Here is a 15,738-nt window from a genome sequence, read left to right as displayed (position 1 = left end):
TTATGTTTTTATAACAACAATATTCAGCATTAGTTAAATGACAGGAGGAACTGCTTTATCAATACACGCCTGGAAGCGTATGGATACAAAACAAAGAGATATTGAAGGATAATGAAGATTTACATGCTTATTAATACTCAGGAACTACTTAATTTCTTAAAGCCTTTTAACGTAAATGACCCTCCGCTCTTCATTTGTGCGTTGAGACCTGTTATGCTTTCGCAAAAACGTTTCCCCTCATTTGTGAAATAATTGTCATGGGGTTCGCCAGTGGGGGGCGCAATATGATTGTACTCCGTTTGGCCACTTATGAACTTGAACTTGATCCACTTTATGTTGCTTAACCAAGCAAATGTAGAGGATCGCTTAGGTAGAACTAAATCATTATGTTGGTCCTTAATACTCAGGTGGGGGAAACAGGAGAGATGGAAACTCAAAATAGAGTTTGTGCCAATGAAGCGCAGTTTTAATGACACTAAGCACAATAATAATATACATTTCCCTTTACTTTCTTATACACTGACAGGTATTTCTTGAACCTGTACATTCTGTAGTTTTGGATCTAACCGAGAACCTCTGAATTAGAACATTATAATCATTTTTGGCATTAGATTACAATATCAACAAATCATGAAGAGTACTTAAAAATTAGGCGTAGTTCATTAAATATGTATTCATGCAAATAAATCAGCCGAAAAACACCTTTATTTTGTTTGCATTTGTTTTCGCTCCCTTGTAAATGAAAGTAAAATAAGTGTACTTTAAATTGTTGTTCAACATTAAGTCATTAAATGGCAAACTAAGAGGTCAAATGAATTTCATGATAGGAAAAGAGATCCTCTCCTGCACCCCGGTGGGAAACACTGACCTAGACTACTTTAAATTCTGGAACAGTCAGATATCTGGGAGAAGAAAAAAAAGATTATATTTGAGTTTTCAAAGTTATTCACATCACTCTTTTTGCTTAGCATCAAAATGAGATTATTTGGTTTGAAGAGAAATCTTTGCACCTAACCCTGCGTCACACACCTCGCCGATGTCCATGCATAAGCTGGTTAAGATAAGCTTCAGTAAAAGACGAGCGAGCTCCCTCATCTTTAATGCAGGCGAACGTACAGGTAGCAGGGCCTATCTTGCATAGTCCCTCACCACCTTCTCGTCTGACCCGACATGGAATTAAAGGTTGAACCGGCGGCGAGAATTCATCACATCTTATCTCAACATCCCAGTCGGGATGCCCGATGTCGTTTACCATGTGGCTGGATGACTTTTAAAATGCTTTCTCTATCCCTCTCTCTCTTTCTCTCTCACTCTCTCTCTCTCTCTCTGGGTACTTCAGGGACCTACTCCACATCCAACCCCTCAATGTCTAACCTTGGTTCACGAGATCCCAGCACTTTTAACGAAATGGGGTCCAATCATCTTGAACTCAAATTAGAATCTATTTTTTGATTCTCAGAGGTGTTAGGTTCATTAAAAAAGTGAGATTGGCAGCACAATAAAGAGGGTCAAGCAACTTAATCGTTTGGCTGCTGCCTGCAAGCTGAACGTGTCAGTCCTTATCGAAGAACTTTCTTTCTTTCTTTCTTTCTTTCTTTCTTTCTTTCTTTCTTTCTTTCTTTCTTTCTTTCTGTCTTTTCTGTCTATTTTCTTCCTATTAAAGGTGGTTTCATGACTCACGAATGTGTCTTTCATTTTCTTGTCCACATAACTGACGTGACTGTTCACACACTCAAACATTCCTATTTCTTTTCTGTCCTTCCAGCTGAGCCACTGTCAGGTGTTTTACCAGAAGAAGACTCTCAGGACTCCCCCAGGCTGGGAGTGGCTCAGGGTGAGCCCCTAAAAGGGGACCAGGACCTGCTGACCTGCGGGCAGTGCCAGTCCCGTTTCCCCCTTGCTGACATCCTGCTGTTCATTGAACACAAACGGAGGCAGTGCCACGGGAGCCTATGTATGGACAAATCTCTGGACAGGCCGCCATCCTCCCCACTTGCCTCACCCATCTCAACGTCCTCCTCACACTCGCGGACCCACCATCAGCACCCTCGGAGGATATGTCACCCTGTCGAGGTGGCTGTTCAGGTGTCACCGCAGGATGAGGATTGTTTATCAGCACCCTTGCAAGGAATAATCCCCAAGCAGGAGAATATCACAGGTACAGTGTCTTAAAATGGCTGCCATGCAAGAGTAAACAATTGAACGTGAAAAAAAGTGGAAAGTGGGCCTTTTGTCATGTGATCTTGTGATGAGCTATGTAAAGGTGTGGAGAGAGTCCGTTATCACAGGTTCATAGCAAGTCCAATTTAAACAGGGACAATTCCTCTCTCCCATTTCCAGCGTTTATTCTCTGGGAGTAGGGATATACACAATCTGCAGAAGCAGGGTGTTAAATATCTGCTGCTGCTTTTAAGAACTGTGTGTCCCTCAGCTGAGCCATGAACCCACATGAAGCCCAACTGTCCTATTGTGGGAAACGGAAAGGACAAAGAAACAGATTAGGAAAAAGAAGAAAAAAAGGATGAATTGCTTTGGGTTTGTTGCCACATCACAGATGTGCTCAGATCCTGTGTCCTCCACAGTCTCTCTCATGTGGTGTTGAGAGAAGCATCTCTATCCCTCCCTGGCTTATTACACTGCCATATCTCTTGCTCCCTCAAATATGCGCCTGCGAAGGCTCACTCTGATGCTAAAATTAAAAAGAGATAGAAAAGAATGTAATTATGCTCAACTGTCAAGGAAGAAACATTTATTTGAGGAACCCCACAGCCACTAATTGTCAGTGTTTTGCTTGATTTGAGTAATTAAGGACCTCTCAAGCCTGCTGGTCGGTTTGTTGGTTGTCCACTGGGGCTAAATGTGGCTGTACTGAAAACACGAGTCGCTGTGCAAACAAGCATGGGTCCCCTCTGACTGGGTTTACAGACTGGGGTTTGATTCTGACCAGCATAGCCTTCATTTCATGAACTGATCTAATGTCATGTGCCATACTGAGCTGATTGTCAGGGCAGTTGTGATTTAATTTGAAGACAATTGCAGCTAAATGTCCAGAGATCAACAATGTGCATGACTGTACCGTCTCAGTCGGTGCAGCAGCTTTGCAGATGGCCACGCTGCTAGCTTCTGCCTGACTGTTAATCTGTTGTTAGCTAGTTATCCCTCTGTCATACTGAATGACCACTGTTCATTAGTGTGCAGTTTGTTAAACATCTGCCCTCTGTATGAGCACACATGGACATGTGCACACACTTCCTCACACACATAGGAAACCAACATGCCTCTTGGCCTTGTCAGCTGTTCGAACATGCTTTTCTTTGCTCATTTAGATCATCATGCAGTGGAGTTCACATGATATCATAAGGTCACGAGCTCACATTGTGAGTGGAGCTTTATTTATAGGCCTTGTGTATCTGGATATTGTGTAACAGAAGCTGTGCTTGGTTTACTAATGAATAGATTAATGTGGTTGAACAAGCTGCTTCCTGTTGCAACACCTCATCAGACTGTGTTATAAACCCAGATTTACTTGTTTGTTAAAATCATTTTTGCGGGATCTGAAAGAAAATACAAGATAGCGGTGAGACAATTTGGGGGTCAGTCAGAAGATGCAACTGTTGTGCCAGATAGAGCACACATCAGTCACATGTGCGTAAATGCCAGCCTCCTCCCACCTCTGTTTTCTGCATCCAAGATTGATGGATCCAGCCTGGCAGTGCCAGCGCGCCACCCCCTGCCCCATATGCTAGCTGCCATGTTCTCTCACCCTGCTCAGTTAGAGGCTGACACAGAGATGAGGCATTTCAATACATACTGTCCCTACACACTGGTTTCAAGTACAGTTTACTCCGGGGGGGGGGGGGGGGGGATGGTATATATTATATGTTACACTCTTAATGAGTTACTGTATCCTGCTGCACTGTGTACACTCAAGTGAATGTAACCCCTCCCCTCCTCACCCACCGTTTGAAACATAATTTGATGCAGATGGCTCTCTGTGTGGACAGAGAGGCAAGGGCTCAGTTTAGGGAAGAAGCGAACACTACGAGGATGGTTGGAGGTGGGGGTGGCGGGTGACGGGCTGAAGATGAAGCTGTGCCTCTATGGGACAGCTGAGGCTGTCTGGGAGTCTCATTGCTGCAGCTGGGGCTGGGGTCTGCAGTCTCGAGCCCTGGGCCGTTAGAGGAGGGCAGAGCAGCCTGCCATCATTTGCATGATAAACAATTTAAGATATGCAAAGGGACAACGTAGCTTGTCTCCAGATTATGGATGGCCCAGAAAAAGAGAGCAGATGATGGTTCTCACACAAACTATGGGACTACAGTGTGGTGTGAAACTGGACCTATTTCACTAGATATAGTCGCTATTAAACTATTTGTTTCTTTACATTCATCATTCAGTGAGCTGAATGTGATTATTATTATCTCCATGAATGATTACTGGGTTTTTCTATGCTGTAATTGGAGTAATTGGAGTAAGATGCTTTTCAGCGTTATGATTTAGGGTGCATAACCACATAACTTTAAATAGATTTTCAGGTTTTTTTTACCATATTGCCTCACTTCCCTATATGTCATGCGTTCAGTACCAAATTTTTCATATTGCTACATTACTGTGGCCTGTGTTTACCAGTTGCAGTATTAGCATCTCTTGCACCAGTGTAGCTGTGTTTGTTAATGAGGCCACTGTAGCTGCTTACATCGACCACCATCTCACACTTCAGTCTCGTTCCAGTGCTCTGCCTCTGTTGTACCCTTGAATCAATACTGAGTTAATAATGGCAGCCCCCTTTCCCCCTTTTCTCTACAAGGAGAAAAACATTCCAACAACGAAGTGTTACGTCTTGCACCTCTATGAGGCTGTGGTGTGTGTTCCTGCGGCAGCTTGCCTGTCCTGTTTGTCCATGAGTGTTGTGGAGACAAAGGTATTTAGAAGGCTCTGAATTGGCACCATGCCACCCCCCCCCCACTCCCACCACCCCCCCCCCCCCCCCCCTCATAAGCATACACATAAATGCACTGCAAGGCAGAGCTTGGGGGCTGGGCAGTGTACAGTGTGTGTGTGTGTGTGTGTGTGTGTGTGTGTGTGTGTGTGTGTGTGTGTGTGTGTGCGCGTCCATGCATAAGTGTGTATGTGTGTGTGAGGCTCCTTGGTACTGATATCTTTTGCTGTGGTCAGAGTGTGTGTATCAGTGCTTATGGGTCGCTTGCTTTGCAAGTTCACATGCAGTGCTTTGTTTTGGTGATCACTTTAATTGATAGTGAAAAGGCCCAGATGCATGCTATTTAATTATGGACACCAGCTAATAATATTCAACACACTCTCTATTGTCTGCAAAAGCTGACTTTAATGTAATCCTACATTCCCCCTGGCCTCTGATAGAATCCCTCCTATTTTTAGCTTTTGGCTTCACTAAGTTTTAATGAAGGTGAACAGCAGGAGTGTCATGCAGACCAAAATTCTGGAGGAGTTGGAGGGGGCAAAATTAGATTTGGGGGCAGGGGGGTATTTCCCATTAAAATACAGGAAAATAATGATGCAATTTCCTGAAATTGTACACATTCTGACATCACAAGATGAGTTTGTTGAGAAGTAAATTCCCATTTCATAGTCAGGTAAATCCTGCATGTATTATTAAAGATGTTCTATGAAATAATTATTAATAATTTGTGTTCGCTCACTTTACTTCCACAAAAATAACACTTTTCTTAAAAGAAAACCAAATATTGTCTTCTTTACCAAAATTCACATAGAAAGACAACAACTTCTACACAATACAAAGAACAGAAATATTAAAGCTGCAAACAAAATTAACCTGGCGAAAGGGTAATATCTGCATTTTCAAAAAATGCAGCGTGCAGGATGATGCTATGCTACACTTATAATGACTGTTATTAATTATTATTCTTATCATTGTATTGTAATCAGAATCATTATTAATTTACTTCTATATCCTTGCCTGCTTCATTCAGATCAGCAGCAGCATCTTTTGCTTAGCTTTAAATGGCCTGATAAAAGAGGGAATACAACTTTCAAATATATGAAAAAAATTATATATCTATCTAAATCAAAATATATCATTAATTATTTAATTATGTTATTCTTTTTTTCCCCCAAATAGCCCATACCAATATATTAAACTTAATGCAATGCTATCCCCAGTCATGGCTGGCAAATGAGAAAGAAGGCTGAACAACTAGAATTGCGAATGGCGAATGGCAATTAAGTTTAGCTTGTACTGGCCAATGCTCTTTGTCAAATATGTGTGTCTAAAATAACCACTTCAGCAAAACACAGTTAAGGTGGCCTACAGCATCAGTGTGTAGAAGATTGCCGTATTTGTGTACGTGTACCCGCTGTTTTGTAAGAAACCATTGGGAAAAAAAGATTGAGTGGGTCTTTGAGGCCTTTGACCTTCAGTATGTCATACTTGTACAAAAATACATGCAATGAAAAAGTACTAGTTGGCAAATAAAAGCTTGAATAGGCATGACGTGTGTTGGTGAACCCAAATGTTTTTAGGATGCATTTCTTATGGAGGAAATTTTTTGAGTGCAAAGCCAAGCTTTAAACACCCACAAATGTTGGTCGAGCTTTGTCGGCCTTTGTTGTTGGACTGAGCTTTAGTGGCTCTGGCTGCATTCAAGTGCTGAAGTGTAGTGGATGTTAACATCTTGAGAGTGGATGCAGTGTTTAAATAATGTTTGTGCATATGTGTGCAAGTTTGAGTATGAGTGCGGTTTTGACCACTTAAACTGTTTATAGCTTTCTGTACATGTGTGTGAGGGCTGTTTGTTAAGGCTTTACTACCCTGGCCATACAGGCTGAACATGAAAGGGTCTTTGACTTGGCAAGCCTCGCCCGAGGACACCCCTCTGTGGATCATGCCAGCCCAGACTTGGCACAGAGCGCTGGGCCCGGGGGACGGGCTGGGCTGTAAATGTGTATGGGGGAGGTGGGGGGTATCTGTGTGTTAAAGTTATGTTTTGTGGGTTTAGGAAGCAGAATCTATGGTGAGGTGGCAGGGGTATGTGTCACAGACAACAGCAGAGTATGTGTACTTAGGTATGCAATAAAGTGTATGGGTGTGCTTCACTCAGGGCTCCTGGCTTGGGCTTCCTGTGTCTGTGTTTGTCTTCTAACAACCTTGGTACCACAGCCTCAGGCCATTCAGGTGGAGGCTAGTTGAAGTATGCACACACATACAAACACAAGCATGCACACAAAAGCCACACATGAACCCACCCACAAATGTACACAGACACACACCTGCTCTAACAATGTGCCTCCCTTCCTTTTCCCGATCTACACACACGCGCGGACGCGCACACGCGCGCGCACACACACACATACACACACACACACACACACACACACACACACACACACACACACACACACACACACACACAAGCCCCCATCTGTGAACCTGTGTTTTGTGTGTCATAAATGCGCTGTGGCAGAAGCCCCATGATGTGTTAAGAGTTGATGAGATCTGTCAGGAACATATGATCCTTATTTTAGCCCCCCCTCCCCTCCTGGTCCTCCTCTCTCCGTCTCTTTTCTCAGTCTCACTATTGCTTTCACTTGCTCGCAGGACTGGAAAGTTTGGCTATATAAGCATGTCTGCACCTCTTAAAGGCTTCCAACATCCACTCTAGAGCTCATTCTCAGTCTTGCAGTTTTGGCTGCCGATGCAAGCCTGTGTAGACACACACACACACACACACACACACACACACACACACACACACACACACACACACACACACACACGCACACACACACACAGAGGCAGGCAGGCAGTGTCTCTTTCTATCTCTTTCACCTACTGTCAAACGAAACAGTACGACAGAAACAACCTTGTTTGTCCACAGCCGCGTCATGCCGGATGAAAAAGTATCCGTAGAAATCAGTCTGTCCTGCCGCTGTCCTGTCAATAGCGTGGCAGGCAGTCACATTTCAGGGTCAGGGTTCATCTGACAGCGTCAGGGCCTGTCACGCCAGCCGCCGACTTCACCACCTGCAGGTTAATGACTTTATTTTTAGACAGAACTGAAACAGAGAAGAAAAAGTGTCTTTTATACAGCTGTAGCTCAGGAAATGGCAGATAAGAGCAAAGAGCACAGAAGTGGTATTTTAGGAAGTAGGCAGGTTGTATTGTATTTGTACTTTCCAGAAATTATTTAGGCTACTGATTGAAACTGACTCCTAAAATAATTTTTCATGTACGTGAGTCTGAGTTGAATCATCACATCCTGTTTTCTGCTCTGTTACTATGTTCACATGATGTTAAAAAAGTCTACTTATTGTTTTATCATAACTCAGACTGGATTACATGTACACACGTTATTTCAAAACTGAAATTTTATTGATCTTTCTATCTGGATAAAATGGTTGTGGATCAGTTCACCGCAAGCATTTAATTGGCTGAGGCATTGCGCACAAATTCCATCGGTCCCACTGCAGTGTATAACCTGGATATCAAAGGTAAATTGTCACAGCGGGTATCATCATGGCGGGTACAATGTGAAAACAACACATTTATGGACAGAAAAAGAGACAAAGGTTATGTTTTCTCAGCTTAGAGTACATGTATATATGTCTGGCATGCTTGCCAGCTTGTTTGATAAGAAATGCAAAAGGTCAAATTAAAAGAAAATCTGAATGCAACCAGGTGTGAGGGCGCATACCGCCAATACAGTTCCGGATGCAGACATACTTATGTAAATAACATGATTCTTCTCTGGTTCTTGTGTACTGGGATACAGTAGTCCAATTGGCCTAATTAAACTATAGATTTAGCTCAGCTGCAACTGTGTAAGAGTGTGTCAAGTTAACCTTTACTGTTCTTATTGTGGCTTTAGCAGCGGGACCGTTGCTTTGTCTTCCTCACATCCAGCGTGATAATACTAAGGCCATCGGTGAGCCCCAGTGACGAGAGCACCATGATAGTGTGAACCCAATGATCCGAGTCTCTATCTGTCTTTGGCGTTTCCTCCTCTGCTATCTGTCTCATGCAAGTCCAAGCAATGGGCTTGGCCTGTCAAACAGTGTGTGTCTATGGGTGTGTGTGATAATGCCCAAATGTGGGTGTGAGTCTGTTTGTCCCTATTGAATGTAGATGGGTGGTCGTCTATAGATGCGTCTCGCCACTCAGATCTGTACAGAAGAGATACTCAACAGAGGGCCCCTGCTTCTGACTTTACACTTGTGAAAACTCACAGCTCTTCCTAGTGCATGTATATGTGTGTGTATGTGCACACAAGCAAGTCATGGCTGCCGTTGCACCATTTCATGAAAGTTTACTAATAGGGTGTTGTATTCCTCAGGGAGCGTTGTGTTCAAAAGCTCATTGCCTTCTAATAGCCCAAGTTAACTGTACATTTGATCTGAAATTCAAATCCCACATCTTTTAAATGATGATCATAAGATAGGGCCTGCATTCATTTATAAGCCAGCAGTTTTTAGAATTACTTGAGGCAATACTGGGGTGTTTGCGCACACTAGTTTACACTCATGCACATGAGCTTGCAGGCACAAGCGGCATTGTTTTGAGAGCAACACACTCTGACCACTTATGCTTGGACACACACACACACACACACACACACACACACACACACACACACACACACACACACACACACACACACACACAGACTCACTTAAACCTCCACAACATCCCCCTTACCAAACTGACCCCCAACCCTCATCACGCACAGACACACACATACACACACTCATAAATGCACACTCCTGTCCCAGGCACCCTTTACTTTTGCAGGCTGAATCTCACTGATAACATGCTGGTGCCCTCATTTAAATTTGAAGCGCTTCTTTAATCTTCAAAGGCCTGATTGCTTTATGAATATGCATGGACTGAGCTGACTCTCAGTTCATTACCTTGTTGTAAATTCTAATGACCATTAGGGCCCCGCGCGGTAATTGCCAATTGTTTTGCATTTTTGATTAGCCCATTACCGGAGCGCATTCTGAACATGTCTGCCCTGCCTGCCTGCCAGGCCACGGCGAGAGGAAGAGATGAGAAAAAAGGAGGAAGCTAGTGTAAGGGCGAGTGAAACATGGTTTCAGCAATGGAAATTTTAAATCCTAGCTCAAATGTTAGTTTTGTTTAGGGAGGAAACAAGGGTGACGTAGAGATGGATGAAAGACACAAGACAAGAATTGTAGAACTGGATGTTCCCTAAACAAGCTCTCGGCAGAGCTTGAGTGCAAGAACGTGTACCTGACTGCATTTATGTCAGCATGTGTATTTGTTGATCGTGTGTGTGGAGCTCTGCCTACAAGTTTGCGTGCAATCCAGTGAGTTGAATGGGGTTGGTAGTGTGCAAGGAGTGAAGGTTCTGGTAGTGTATCCCAATGCACACTGTGCCTGGGACTTATGAAAGATTGATGGCTCCTAGCAGAATGGCATCGCCCTGCTACAACTTGATAACATCTAATGGATAATTTAGCGCTCTAAAACCAGCAGGCCGGTCCCCCTCCATAGCGGGTTGAAGCGGACAGCAGCTGCTGGGCTTTTGGGGGCTGCTGCTTTGGCTGTGTGTCAGAGGGAGACATGAGGACAAGCAGAAAGAGACGGAGTAAAGGAGGGAGAAAGAAAATGTGTGTTTGTTTGACCATGGCGTGACTGTAAGCCCTTCTCCCATGCCCGGAGTGAACTTGTGGTGTCAAGAGTTGATTAACCAGCTCTTGTTGTTATCCAGGAAAAACTCTCTCTTTGGCCTTCACACATTTCAACTTGTAAATATTCCTGCATTTGTCCTTGTCTGTGTTACAGGAACAGAAGCTGAGTTTTTTTCATGTTGGATGCAATAGAGATTTTTTAAGCGATATACAAGCAAACACCCTCACTGATGTAAAAGTGATGGTGAAATGAAAGACAAATCTAACAAATTACAGTTAATTGAATAAACACCACCAATTTCATCCAATTGTCACATCCATCGTGGTTGAGTTATTGCAGCACTCTTGTATTAACCTGCATTAGTTTTTACTTATGACTGAGTGTACATTTTAAAATCCATCATTTAGGCATCCTGTGAGACAAGATTCCTGACACTCTTCTTTAGTATCTTTCATTTCCTCCTCTGTGTTTCAACATTGCTGCCATGCATAATGAGTAGAAAAATAATTTATGGAATACCATACCACATGGGAACAGCCCTGCCACAGAATATTTCCTTGTAGCAGACCTTTGTGATAGTCAAATCCGTGAATGCTGAAGGATTCCTGTGGAACCTTGGTTTATTTCACCTCTCCATCTTCTCTCTCTCTTTCATATACAACTCATAATCTCCATTGGGTTTATACACAGCTCCTCAGTCTACTGTCAGACTCTTATTCCCAGACTATTAAACTGTTGACAGTTTGGTTAATCGCCCCACAGTTTGACTTCAGGGGAACTGAAGAGGGGTCAGTGGAGTCAGCCTCAGAGGTGTGGAGAAAAAGTGGCAGCATGCGTCTATGTGTTGTTGTCTCCATGCCGCGCTGTTGTGATATAAGAGGGTTTGGGAGGGCTGTCTTTGCGCTGGTCTTTGGGGGGGGCCAGAAACACGAAGGGGAAAGCCCAGTTTAGCAGGCTAGACTGCTGCTCTATGTCCAGCCTGTACACAAACATGCACACACACACACACACACACACACACACACACACACACACACACACACACACACACACACACACACACACACATTCTTAAGACTGACAGAGAAAGGTAGCGGCAGCAGCAGTAGCAGCAGAGCCTGTTCTGGCCAAAGGAGTCCTAGGAAGACAGAATGATAGATGGCTTTGTTAAAGGGTCCCAGGGTGTCCCCTGAACTTGAAGCACTCTGTTTATCTTGAATAGGAGAAGCCAGAGTGTTTGGGGGGGGGGGGGGGGGCAGTAAGCAGGAGGAGAAAGGGAATGATATAGCTTTCAGGGCAAGGGAGAGAAAGGGATAGGAGGAGGCGGAGGAGGCGGAGGAGGCGGAGGGAGAAGGAGCATTTGGGCTTGTATCTGGGCAGGCCTGGCTGGGGGTTGGGGAGGTTAAGGGGGGGTCATGAGCAGGCATGGCTGCTGGAGAGACAGAGGATGGAAAGAGGGGGATGGGGTAGCTCTCCTAGTAGCTGTCCATTAACAGACGAACTTGGCAATGGTCCAGGCCTCAAAGGTCTTGGGAGACAGGCACACACACATTCGCTTGCTCGCACACACATGGATGCACACTTCCCTGGTACCTGCTGTCTGCTGCTGGAATGCCACATTGATTCTTTTTTGTCCAGAGGTGAAAAAGGACACATCTCTGGTTCACCTATGTCAGAACCAGTTCAAACCAGTTAGCCAACCAGGTCAAAGGAGGCAGACGGACGGGCATCGCTACCCGGCCCCACTCACGCTCTCATCTTCCCAGTTCGTCTCCTCTCATCCTCCTCTGTTTTTCAGACTTGGAGGAGGAAACAGAGAGAACCTCTAACCTGAGGGCACAGGACAATGCAGAGGATAGAAAAAAGAAGCAAAGGAGCGTGGGAACAGCGTGAAAGAGGAATGGATCCAGTCGTAAACAGGGTGGGAAGAGGAGGGAAAAAGTGTCTCGTTGTTGTTGGTGCGCTTCCCTTGATGGGGCAACATGAGCTTAACGCCACCACCACTATTGTGTACTGAAAACATTACAGAAAACACGAGACTTGTAAAACCGGAGAGAGAATTTGATATGAACAATAATGGACTTCTGTGGGTGGGAAACCTTTTAGTGTAACCTTTACCAATGCGATGGACCTTCAGACCGATCATATATTGCAAGTGTGCAAATTCTATAATCGAATAAAGGTGGACAAATATGCCACTTTATTCAAATATGTCTTCATGAAACAAATAATGAAAGGCAAAATTATGACAAACTACTATCCAGGGTCAGTCAAACCATTTAAACAAATACGCGCCAAATATGAGATAAAGATGCACAAATGATGTCATGCTTAAGCTAAACAGACCTGCTGAAGGTAAATAACATTTCCTACTAATATATGTACTCACACACAGTCGTTTGTCCAACTTCACTTATAAAAGTGAAAATCACAAGCGTGTGAGTCACCAGAGAAGCTGTCTCAGGTGGGATTTCTGCCAGCAGGCTGCAGCTTGAAACCTTTTTCAAACATTTGAGCCTGTGTTTCTTGTTTCCTACCAGTTTTTCTCTGTGAATCATACAATCTTCTGTTGCTATCCACCAGCTTCTGTGTGCTGGAGACACTGTTTGAAGACACATTGAAAACAAAAACTTGGGGTCAGCAGCTGTCCCTGTATGCATTCATCTTGCAGTTTAAGTTTTCATTTTTTACGGAATGCATAATTTTTGCTATGTTTGTGCCTTGCATTCACACAACACTGGTGTTTACGAAAGTTCCAAAATGCAAGAATTAAAAAAATTCTGCTGACCTCAAATCAGGTTGAAAAAAATCCTCAGTTTTGACTGTTAATGGTTGATTTCATGAATTCCAGCATTTGCTGACCATCAATGGGTTTACATGCAGTTGCAGTCAAGTTGCAGTTGTAGCTCGATTAGGTATTGTTATTCAAGTGTTATGAACAGGGAATAATCGATTATTCCCTGTTTCCCATCTCTTGAACGGTGGGTGGTGATATACCCCATTCACTGCTGGCAGCAGACAGACCTTCCTCCAAATCATCTTTTTTTCAACAACAAATAAACAGTGGCAAGTGGTGTGCCTTTCAATTCAACTTATTTTTGCTTTAGTTTCACCTGATACTATTCCCTATCTGACTTGTGGGTCAGACAGCGAACATGTATGTATGGAACATTAGCAGAATGCTGAGCCAGTTTGGCATGTATAGTCTTCAACTGGCTCAAGAGTTATTTGATTCCCAACCACATTTTCTAGGTTGGATTATTTGACTTTGAAAAGTGCAATATTATTTTGATGAGCATGTATTGTAACAATCCACTTTTAGGAAGACTAGGACAATGATTCAACTTTATGTACCATCATTTAAAAGTTCATGTAGTCTTTGTTTGAGGTAGTTTATCAGTGGATCTGTGAGATTCATAAACTTGAAATCTTTGAAATGCTCAGCCTTTTTCAGCCGCACCTAAACACTCTGGGATGGTCTGTGGATGTGACGTAGCATTCATTTTATTTGAAGAGACAAGGGAAGGCTGTTTCAGTCATCAGCTGACAAGTTTGTGAAGCCATCAACATTTCCTTAGGTCTAGATTACATCAAAACACAGAGTAACCAAAGTGAAGGATCTTCAACCAAATACATGTAATAACCCAATGTGGGTGGGGGAGGCACGGTGGTGCAGTGGTTAGCACTGCCACTTCACAGTAAGAAGGTTCCGGGCACGGGATCTTCCTGTTTGGAGTCTCCATGTTCGCCCTGTTCCTGTGTGGGTTCTCTCCAGGTACTTCGGCATCCTCCCACAGTCCAAAGACATCAAGAGGGAACGAGGCTGATTGATACTCTAAATTGACTGTAGGTGTGACTGTGAGTGTGAATGGTTGTCTGTCTCTATGTGTTGGCCCTGCGATGGACTGGTGACATGTCCAGGGTGAACCCCGCCTCTTGCCGGAAGGCAGCTGGGATAGGCTCCAGCCTCACATGACCCTTAACAGGATAAGCGGTAGAAAATGGATGGATTGATGGACCACAATGTTGCCTTTTTTTTTCTCCCTTTTCCATTACTTCCTTCAGTAATAAACAATGCTTTGGGTACAGCTCAAATATGTCGATACATTTGCTTTCCATTATCTACTTGTCTTAAGATTCCACTGCTTTGACTGTGGTTTTAATGTTGTGGTTGTATACAGTATGTGTGTCTATAATACAGTATATCTTTCCTTATTCATGTCTGTGAATGTGTTTGGGTGTCCCATACAATTTAGATGCGGCTCTTCTCCTAATTACAACTCTGATATGTCCCTTGAGTTTTGAGAGCAGGCTGTTCACTGTTCCACTTCAAACGCTTTCAGCTCCAACAAAAATCCTGCCTCAAGATGGCAGATCACAAAGCTCCGAAACATCATTGACATCTTCAAAATCCGACGGATGAATTTATTACTCTTGGACTGTAATATTTCTTAATTTTTGTCACTTTTCAAGCCCTGACTATATTTTGATACAACTATACTTTTATTGGATTTTGCCTAAAAAAAAAACACCAGGAGAACATTGGGAATTATAAATAAAAACTTGACTTCAAATTATGACAAAAATAGGAGTTGACTCAAAATATCCCAATCCATGTTTTTTTTAGAATTTAATATGAATTTACAAATTATCCAACAGCTTTTTCGATTTTGAATAATGGCGTTGAACGCTTTGCTTATGTAACATTCTTATGTTCTGTAATATATATTTATGAGATAATAGTCTAAAAAAGTGCCATACCCTACCATACCTTCCAGAGTTAAATCATCTGTTGAAGTGTGTATTATCATGTGTATTGTTTGTGTGGCCTCTTATCCTGTGTCACCATTGACTGATGGAGTGAGATTTTATAAATTCATCACATGCATGCTGTAGGGCAAACATCGATAATGTATGTTTGTGTGTCTGTGCGTGCATGTGTTTATATGTGTTGCCATGTAAATTCATGCAATCCCATTTGCATGTATTTCACACATGCTCACATTAATTTGTTATTTATAAAGAAGCTTTTTCCTTTCATCTTCTTTTTCCTCTTTTTCTTTCAGCCTCCCAGCTCTTTTCGATTGCTC

General features: G+C 43.1%; 1 protein-coding gene across 1 annotated transcript in view; it reads left to right on the top strand.

The window, feature by feature from the left end:
- The window catches only part of LOC147257057 (BCL11 transcription factor A-like), a 36,710-nt gene that overhangs the window by 1,170 nt on the left and 19,802 nt on the right, over nt 1–15,738 (top strand). Inside the window, exon 2 of the mRNA XM_086210810.1 lies at nt 1,766–2,158. Within this exon, the coding sequence (XP_086066936.1) occupies nt 1,766–2,158 (393 nt within the window). The remainder of the gene's footprint in view (nt 1–1,765; nt 2,159–15,738) is intronic.

This window comes from Aulostomus chinensis, chromosome 8 (assembly GCF_037954235.1).
Source record: "Aulostomus chinensis isolate RoL2024-O1b breed Wild chromosome 8, RoL_Achi_v1.0, whole genome shotgun sequence".
NCBI lineage: Eukaryota > Metazoa > Chordata > Actinopteri > Syngnathiformes > Aulostomidae > Aulostomus > Aulostomus chinensis.
The sequence above is the reverse complement of the archived record's forward strand: the minus strand, read 5'-3'. Positions and strand labels throughout refer to the sequence as shown.